The sequence below is a fragment of the Primulina eburnea genome, chromosome 18 (genome assembly GCF_022965805.1).
Source record: "Primulina eburnea isolate SZY01 chromosome 18, ASM2296580v1, whole genome shotgun sequence".
Classification (NCBI taxonomy): Eukaryota; Viridiplantae; Streptophyta; class Magnoliopsida; order Lamiales; family Gesneriaceae; genus Primulina; species Primulina eburnea.
The window spans coordinates 29,645,350-29,654,685 of record NC_133118.1 but is presented as its reverse complement, the minus strand read 5'-3'; the positions used below and the strand labels follow the sequence as shown (position 1 = coordinate 29,654,685).

The 9,336-nt window shown below is 35.9% G+C and overlaps 1 protein-coding gene across 1 annotated transcript; it reads right to left on the bottom strand.

The window, feature by feature from the left end:
- Nucleotides 1–2,101: 2,101 nt before the first annotated feature.
- Nucleotides 2,102–8,918, bottom strand: LOC140820158 (plasma membrane ATPase 3-like). Its single transcript, XM_073180481.1, has 22 exons — nucleotides 8,661–8,918; nucleotides 8,412–8,559; nucleotides 8,194–8,313; nucleotides 7,662–7,760; nucleotides 7,442–7,579; nucleotides 7,226–7,360; nucleotides 6,967–7,146; nucleotides 6,667–6,873; nucleotides 6,451–6,570; nucleotides 6,260–6,379; nucleotides 6,058–6,180; nucleotides 5,872–5,976; nucleotides 5,636–5,780; nucleotides 5,369–5,533; nucleotides 4,601–4,839; nucleotides 4,434–4,466; nucleotides 4,251–4,332; nucleotides 3,756–3,916; nucleotides 3,247–3,432; nucleotides 2,977–3,159; nucleotides 2,723–2,901; nucleotides 2,102–2,480 (listed from the first exon to the last, which is right to left on the bottom strand). The coding sequence occupies exons 2-22, from the start codon at nucleotides 8,463–8,465 to the stop codon at nucleotides 2,384–2,386; spliced, it is 2,871 nt and encodes a 956-aa protein (XP_073036582.1). The 5' UTR covers nucleotides 8,466–8,559; nucleotides 8,661–8,918; the 3' UTR covers nucleotides 2,102–2,383.
- Between the last annotated feature and the right edge of the window lie 418 nt (nucleotides 8,919–9,336).

The following is a 9,336-nucleotide window of genomic DNA, read 5'->3' as shown; positions in this document are numbered from 1 at the left end:
TTTTCCTTGTTTTAAGAAAATTGAAAATTTATTATTCAGACAGAGTTACTTGGATATAATATCGATAAGGTTAAAATAAATGTATGATTTCATTGTTAAAGTGAGAGATACTTCACAAATCAGGAAAAAAAATTACATCTCTAATTATATCTGTGGTTTAAAATATTTGAGTTGTATAATTACAGTCAGCTAAAGTTTTTGGTAAATCGACGAGCGCTAGATCTTAACACTAATCTTGAAGTTTCACTATAAGATTAAGGTAATATATGTGTATTTTTAGAAAGTAAAGATGATTTCCAAAAGAGACTATGTGTACCTGGATGGATATATCACACACAAAAAAACCCTTTGAATGTAGGTCCGGACTTGAGCATAATCGAAAGAAGCAGTTGCTTCAACATGGGGTTCAAACAAACCTTAATATATGTATATATATTTTTCATGAGTCGAGTTGAATCGAAGATCTGTTTCACAAAATTGACATGTGATATGGTTTCTCTATAAGTTTTTGTGTATTTTAATTTAGGGTTTAAATATTTTATTTATATTGACAAAAACTATTTATTATAATTACTCGAGCAACTCTTGAAATAGTCGAGCTACTCGATTTGAGCTCAGTCAAGTCGATCTCGAGTCGAGTTTTGACCGAGCTACTCCGAATAGCTTGACTCCACTCACTAAATGAAAAATTAAATAAGAAAATTAACTTCCAAAAAAAATTATCTAGTAGCTTGATTCAACCCACTAAATGAAAAATTAAAATAAGAAAATTACTCCTAACAAAATTATCTTTATAAAAAATTATGATTACATAAAAAGAAATTCGATATTTACTACCCACACATGAAAATGTATCATTCTTGAGATGAGGTGCCTTGAATGTTTACATGAAAAATTAATGATCTCTAGTCCACACTTCACTCAATCATATGTGCCAATGCATATCAAAAAAAAAAATCCCCTTATCTTGAATAAACACTAAATCTGACGAGATTAAAATTCAAAACAACTGAAGTCATTTAGATTAATCTATGTTACATCCGAAGTATTTCTTGGCTTATGCACGGTTCCCGTGGCTCGAGAAACGTTAGTCTATGGCCCAATTTTATGAGACTCCCGAAAAACATTGATCTTAGATGAGTAGGTTTCTTGTGAGACGGTCTCACGAATCTTTATCTGTGAGACGAGTCAACTCTACCTATATTCACAATAAAAAGTAATATTCTTAACATAAAAAGTAATACTTTTTCATGGATGACCCAAATAAAATATCCGTCTCACAAATACGACCCGTGAGACCGTCTCACACAAGTTTTTGCCTTCGAAAATATCTGAGTTACATCATTATCATCGAATGTGATATCCATGTACTTAGATTAAGTACTAGTTTCGATCTTTATAATTTATTATGCTTGTTTAGCGAAAGGTTTATCTATTTTTTAAATAATCGTTTTACGGTTTTACACAGAATTTTATATATTTGTTATAGAATGAAATTAATATAGAGTTAGATTGTGTTTGGGTCAATGGATTCTCAAAAGATGGGTTGTAAATGACTTTCATCTCGATATATTCGAATTCATCGATTCTAACATAATCTTTCGGTCGTCGTCACAGTGACAACTTAGATCTTATGATTGCTCGGTTTAAGATTCTTTATTTTCTTCAGATTCTTGGACAAAGCCGCAATCACAACTGCAGAAGACTAAATTAATCCAAATGGAACCTCTGCAGCAGATTGAAGAAGCAAAATGTGTGCTTAGGGTCATCCCAGTTTCTCTCATAGCCATCATCTACCATTTGGGTGCGGTGCACAGCAGCAGTGCATAGTTTTCCAAGCTCTTCGATCCGACAGACATCTTGGCAACACAAAATTCCATATACCGGCCGCATCTTACGTCATCTTCATCGTCCCGTTTCTGCGGAGAACAGTGGAAATGGAGGCCAAAAATATGTACAATCACTCGGCCCGACTGATGCCGGTTTAGTCATTTCCAGTTTTTTTGAAATTTTCGAAGGTTTCGAGCTTGCGCATCTTGACACACTTGAAAGTTGAACTAATCCACAATTAAATGCTGATAGAAATCCAAATAAACAAGTATGAAACGACAAAGTGGCACTTAGGTTATTACTCCATGTACACTACAAACCAGCATCCACTGTATAAGCTTCAAGTTTCATACAACATATAATAACATAATATAAGTTTCATGTTTTTTCCCTCAAATGTGGACAAGTTTCATGCCCAAACTTGATCATAAAGGGGGGCCACATCCGATAATCTCGAAAAATATGCTTCTGCTGATGCATGGGAATCGGAACAGGTTGTTTCTAATATAAACGCATAACTAACATTTAAACCATTGAAATGTGGTTTGATTTCTCATACAGTGTATGCCTGCTGAATAGTATCTATGTCCAGACCCTTCAGCCTCACCACCGATTCAACGTGACCTTTGAGCGTATGAAGCTCCCTTAACCTGTACACATTGGCAGTTTCGTAACGAATTAGTTAGAAACTCAAGATAATCAAACTCTTACATATAAGCATGTCCTTAAGTCGTGCATCACTCAGTCTTGAGGTCGTTGGGCTCATGAAACAGCCCGTCTCCCTTTCTACTAAGCAAAAATATGAGATCTCCTTTGACAAGCAAGAAGTTTATTCATCCTTGGAGATAATCGACAGAACTAAGTATCGTTCAAGAGTAACAGTCATCCTTACCTAGCAATTTCAGCTCTTCTTTTTGCTTCCTCAGCCAACTGATTGAGATCTGAGAAATTAGTAGCTTCGTTGAACAATTTGGTATCCGGTACTTGCAGGCCATGAAGGGTTCTTTGCGCATGTGCCCACTTAAGCTCACGCTGTTCTTTTCCGAAATCCTTTTGCCTAGTGAAAGCAATCTGCAACAGAGAAGGCAAAACGTCAAGAATGAAAGAAACGAGCGAGTAAATGACACTGATGAAGTATAAATTTACCCTTTGCTCGAGAACAAGGTCCCATGCCCTCCCGCTAAGAGCATAGTGGGTTAGAAATTTGATAATATCAAGGGGGATATAGAAAATGATATTGTAAAGCCAAATCACTCCTGCCCAACCCCATCCAATTCCTTCAATTGCTGCAAAGCCCCAGTTTGCATATACTGCAATCAACGTAGCAACCTGCTCGACAGGGAACCACAACAGGTCAAGATTTACTAGGAAAAATAACGCTTTTTTGTACACTGGCTCGAAGAAATAGATACTAACCAGTTGCGCAACAAAAAATGCTGACACGAGTAATAAACCAGGACGCTCGACATATGACCAGCTTCGGGATCTTGTAACAAATATTAAAGCTTGACTGATGGTGCTCACTTGAAGATATATTGCTGAAGCAAGCTTTCTGAAGTCATCATGGGCCGTTTTCTCCAGAGTCGACACCCCAAATACTCGCTAGCAATTTAATAGCAGAAAAAAATTAACAATTTGACTCCTAAAAAATAATTAATTCCTATAGCATGTCATAATAGTTAACAGATCGTTAAATAAATTACCAAGCTTGGAAAATCACAAAAAGGAAACAAAAAATTTCTCAAACATTTGACTAATATGAATTTAAATTAAGATGTATGAACTTGAGCATCATTCAAGAAGTCACAAAATAAGAGTAACAGCATCTCGGAACCTGATTGGACTGACATGAAAATGCAAAGAGACAAATTTAGCATTCAGTTTGAGATCTACAAAAGATGCAGAAACTTTAAAGATAAGCCTACCGGGAAGAAATTTGTCTTGTATGCTGCCCAAAAGAATATTACAGTCATCAGGGCCAAGTAACCACCAAGAATTACTCCAGTTGCAAAAATCTCAGCGAGCTTCCAGCTGTCAGGTAGAGGAGATGGTTTCACTCTATCTTTTGAGATGGTCATAATGGTACCTACATGGTCACATTGAAACCATTTAAATCGCAAGAGTTCAATGAAAATTGACAAGAGATGCAATACTTACAGCGCAAGATTTCATGCAACAGTAATTGAATCCATGAGGAATTCAGATAGTCTTTGGAAGGTAAAAAACGATAATAGAAAAAAATACGCCATACCAAAGCCTAAAAGGTATTAGCCTTTCTAACATTTTTTATAAAATCAACATTTTTGCTCACGGTCAAAACCAGTGAGTCCGAAGACTCGAAAGGCTAAAGGCCATTCTTAGCTCCGAACATGAACCTCTTGACAAGCAGGGCGACGACAAGAATGGTTAACAAGACTAACCGTCATTTAGTATTGCAATGATAAGCACCATAAAAGGTGGGAAGTCAAATTTCCATATCAGGGCCAACATCATGAAGCCAAGCTGTATATAGCAAAGAAAGAGAGATCAAACTGTTCTTCAAGAATTATCAACCAAATGCAAAAGTAAATTAAAACCCATAAACAGAAAGGACAATAACTTACCACAATACGAATAGTAATTGAAACAGCATAAATCTGAAAAAGAGAGAATTATTGAAGAGCTCAAGATATCATGTGCAATCAGTTAGGCCCATAAACTCATGGTAAGCAATCATTCTTTAAATGGTATAAAAAAATTGACCTCACATTTAGACCAACAAAAGTTGTACCGTGTAATTTTTCATCCGCTGGAAGATTGCCCGACTGGTTAAAACAGCACTGATTATAACACTTAGGCCAGGTTCAGTAAGAACAATATCGGAAGCACTACGAGCTGCATCAGTTGCATCCGCAACAGCAATCCCAATGTCAGCTTTCTTCAAAGCAGGAGCATCATTTACTCCATCACCAGTCATTCCACATATATGCTTCCTAGCTTGTAGACGCTTTACTATTTCATATTTGTGCTCTGAACAACAGCAAAGACAACATATTTAACAAAAGTTGAAATATTCGGAGTATAAATATTATTCAGAAAATTGTCATTTGATCGTACAATAAAACATCTCTTCCTACGTAGGCATTGATTTTTTATTAAATAATATACATTGTATTGACTAATCAAATAAATTTCACCACATAAACAAACAAAAATAGAACATCAACAATAAAATTAAATTAAAAAAATAAAACAACAGAATCATACTTTATTAAATTATCATGGTAATGCTGGTAAATTTTATAGAATTATTAATTTATAATATTGATGGGACCATAGATTTATATAAAAATCTGAAAAATTATTACTTTATTAATTTATCGAAATTATTAATTTAGTAAACCGGCTCTAGTTGGGACTCATAAAAAATATTATTTTAGATAATTTATAAATTTAATCGAATATTAATTTATTGAGATTTTACTGTATATGATTTTTTATAACATGCATTGTCCACTAGTAGGTATATAAGGTTTATAGTAGCAAGAAAGTAAAGTACCAGGGAAAACACCAGCAAAACCATCGGCTTTTTCAATGAGCTCATCAACTGGCAGAGCAGCAATTGATTCATCCTTATTTTGTCCCAGTAAAGCTGAAGAAGGATACATATTCGTTCCCATTCCTAACCTTCGTCCAGTTTCTTTTCCAATGGCAAGTTGGTCACCTGTCAAAATCAACTTACTACTAAATGAACTCTTGAAACCAAATGTATCAAGACTGTCAATGAAGCTTATCTAACTAAAATTAAGTAAAACAAGAGTTCTACCGGTTATCATTTTGACATTTACTCCGAGATCTAATGCCCTTCTTATTGTTTCTGCACTGTCATGTCTTGGTGGATCAAAGAGAGGCATAAGACCAACGAACTGCCATGGTCCTCCAGCACTCTCTTTTGATTTTTCGGGAACCTCCTGCAAGAAGATACCGAAGATATACCATCAAAGCTGTAGCAATGGTTCAATCAATCACTATCATTATAGTAACTAAAATCCTGGAACCTACCTGATATGCCACGGCAAGTGACCTTAAACCTCTTTCTGCAAACTTATCGATCACAGCATGGACCCTCCGCTCTATCTCCGACTTATTGCGTGCTAGGTTTAAAATCTAAAATGTGTGTTCCAAGGAAATATTAAAATTACCATCAAAGAAATAGTCAAAAACACATAAGACAAGGATAGATTATACCTGCTCTGGTGCACCTTTACTGACCCTGTGCCATTTTCCTTCATTGTCTATGTAAGTTAATGCTGTTCGCTTGTCAGTAGGGTTAAAAGGAAGAAAGTGTACTTCTCGAACTCCAGCTCGTGCCTGTTATGGATCAAAATAAACAATTCAAGAAAGGGGAAACCTCTATCTTACAGTAGAATTATAAAGCAGAGGACACTACCTCCTTCGGATCAGCAAGCATCCCAACTATTGCACAGTCAATGGCATCCTGGTTTTCAGTACGAGAGGCTCGGGATGCCATCAAAACGACAGTATCTGCATCAACACCTTTGGAAAAAACCTGTGGACAAAAATCAGAGTAGAAGGTAAGGTTTAAAAGCATCAATAATAAACTCAACAGTGCCACTTTACCTCAATGAGATTCTTGTCAACCGTAAGCTTGTTAAGTGTCAGTGTTCCCGTCTTATCACTGCAAAGTACATCCATGCCAGCCATCTCTTCTATGGCTGTCATTCTCTTTGTAATAGCTCCCTACAAAAAAGTCGATGTCTCGGTACTATTTTAATTTTAATCCCAAACGGATGGGGATCAAATAACCAAATAATAATATATAGGAATAATTCAAACCTGTTGAGCCAAACGATGAGAACCGATGGCCATTGTAACTGAAAGGACAGTAGGCATGGCAATTGGAATTCCTCCAATGAGAAGCACAAGAAGATTGTCAATACCAGGACGATATTTCCGATGCTGGATAGGATACATTACTATAATCTCTATAATCATCCCCACGGCAATTGAACAAATGCAAAAGTTTCCAATTGCAGTCAAAACCTGATTGTCACCGTCATAAAACACATCTAAAATTTGAGACTATAAACAGAAATTCAAGCTATAGAACAACAATCTTATACTTCAACAACTTGCCTTTTGGAAGTGCCCCACTTGATTAGTACTATCAACGAGGTGAGCAGCCCTCCCAAAAAACGTGTGAACCCCTGTGGCGATTACAATAGCCTCGATTTCTCCTTGTTTGCAGGTGGAACCAGAGTAAACACCATCTCCTGGGCCTTTTGTCACAGGGAGGGACTCGCCCGTCAAAGCAGACTGCATGTTTTATCGTGATCATACTAGATAAAACTAAACTCGAATCATGTAAACCAACCATGAAATCATAGACACGCACCTGATCAATTTTCAAAGGATCGCCATCAAGTAAACGAGAATCAGCAGGAATTATATCTCCAAGTTTAATGCTGACTATGTCACCGGGTACTAAAATGGAAGCATCCTCCTCAGTCCACCTACCATCTCTAAGAACCTTCACAGAACAACTATCAATCAGATTAGCACGAGAAAGACAACCATTCATAGAAACTCAAAACAAAAATAATCATCGAACTTTTGCTTTTGGAGCAAGACGGGCCATAAGAGCAGCTGCTGCATTCCCAGCATTATTCTCCTCAATAAAACTAATAGTCGAGTTTATCATAAGTAAAGTGATAATGCCCACAAAATCCTGCCAGTCCGGAGGCTTTCCCTGTAAAATTTAAACCAAGAATCACTACATTCCCCAGAGAAGCACTCTTAACCAATTTTGAGTTCAAAAAGTGGGCCCCTACTCCTCCATTTGCGAGGGCAATTGCCATGATAGCCGCAGCTTCCATAACCCATGAAAGAGGATTCCACATAAACCCCAAGAATTTTAATAATTTGCTCTCCTGAGAACACCAACATTGAGAGAAAACATCATATATAATGATTAAATTCACAAGATTTGTTTTTAAAATAGCCATAAGTCGCAAATTCAAGCATTTGCCCTCAAAAACATCGAACTTTTTGAAATAACTGCTAACTCAAACCATAAACAAGCCAAACAGATCGAGAAAAAGATAAAACAACAAGATATAATATATCTGCATCAAAACTTCTTTACGAGGTAAAAAGATGACGCATAATCCAAAAACTAACATAAAGGGGCATACAATATGGGAACAAATATAGCAGTCACTAAGTCTGATTTTTTGTTTTTTGGTAATGTAATTTCCACCACCCAAAATACACTAAATTATGATCTACCCCTCAACATCGAAATTCCTGAGAACGGTAATTTTAAAAACCAAAAACAAAAAACTTCAGCTATTCCATCAGCACCTTCTTCTCCTCAAGCTTGTTGTGCCCAAAAATGGCTAATCTTTCTTGAGCAGCCTCAGTCGTCAGACCATCTTTCGTGCATCTCAGATTCTCAAACACTTCGTCAATGGGGATGTTTTCCTTCAACAATACAAGCAAAAAAAGGTTAAAGAGAAAATCAAAACGAAAAGAGACCCCATATTCAAGAAAATTAAGAATGTCGGTTAACAGATCCATACCAAATCCACAGTTTCCTTCAACACAGCATCAAGAACCTCGGTCTTCTCCCCCATTTTATACCTTTTTTTCCACCAAAGAACAAGCTCCCAAACCAAAGCTTATGCAAGAAACACCACGAACACAAGCTGTTAAAAGCAGCAGGAATTCCTACAGACGATAGAAAACCAAAGGCAGCCAAGTTATAAAGATTGGATCTTTCTCATGTTAGATTAGATAGAATTCAAAGACAACTCAAGAGGCCAACCCACCAATATCAATCCGACAAGGGAATGGAACCGGTGATTAGAGTGAACAGTCAGCAGAAAGCATTGCTTTTGCATTTCCTACATAATTTATTATCTTTATAATATTTTATTTTCAAATAAAGAATGATGGGGACTAAAAGCTGTTCAAAAATAACAAATTTTTCACTTTGCTTTTGCTTACCTTTTAGGCTCCCGAACTACTATAATCACGCATTCAAGCTCAAAACTTTTTCACGATACAGATACAAATCATTTGGGAGTAAATAATGATCTTTCCATTCCTATTTTGTTTTTTTTTTCTTTTCTAGAAAAATATAATCTCGAAATTAAAGATTTCTATATGTTTGGTAGGATAGTTGAGATGGAACAAAAAATGCCAAGAAACATAACTGCACATGGCCTCTCAGGCCTACTCCTTGAATTCATTCACCCAATTTCCATTCAATTATCTCTTTATAAAATTTATCATAGCATAAAAATAACACAACCCATCAAGTTGAATGGAGAAGTAAAACATGAACATTTTTTACGTAGCAAAATAAAAATGTTACCTGAATTTCTTCATACAAAAACCATTCTCAATTTAATTGGCTAATATTTAGATTGGTTAAAACCCATCAATTTATAATTTTTATTTTGAACTAGATAAATGTACGTGCGTTGCACGTTGAGAAATAGA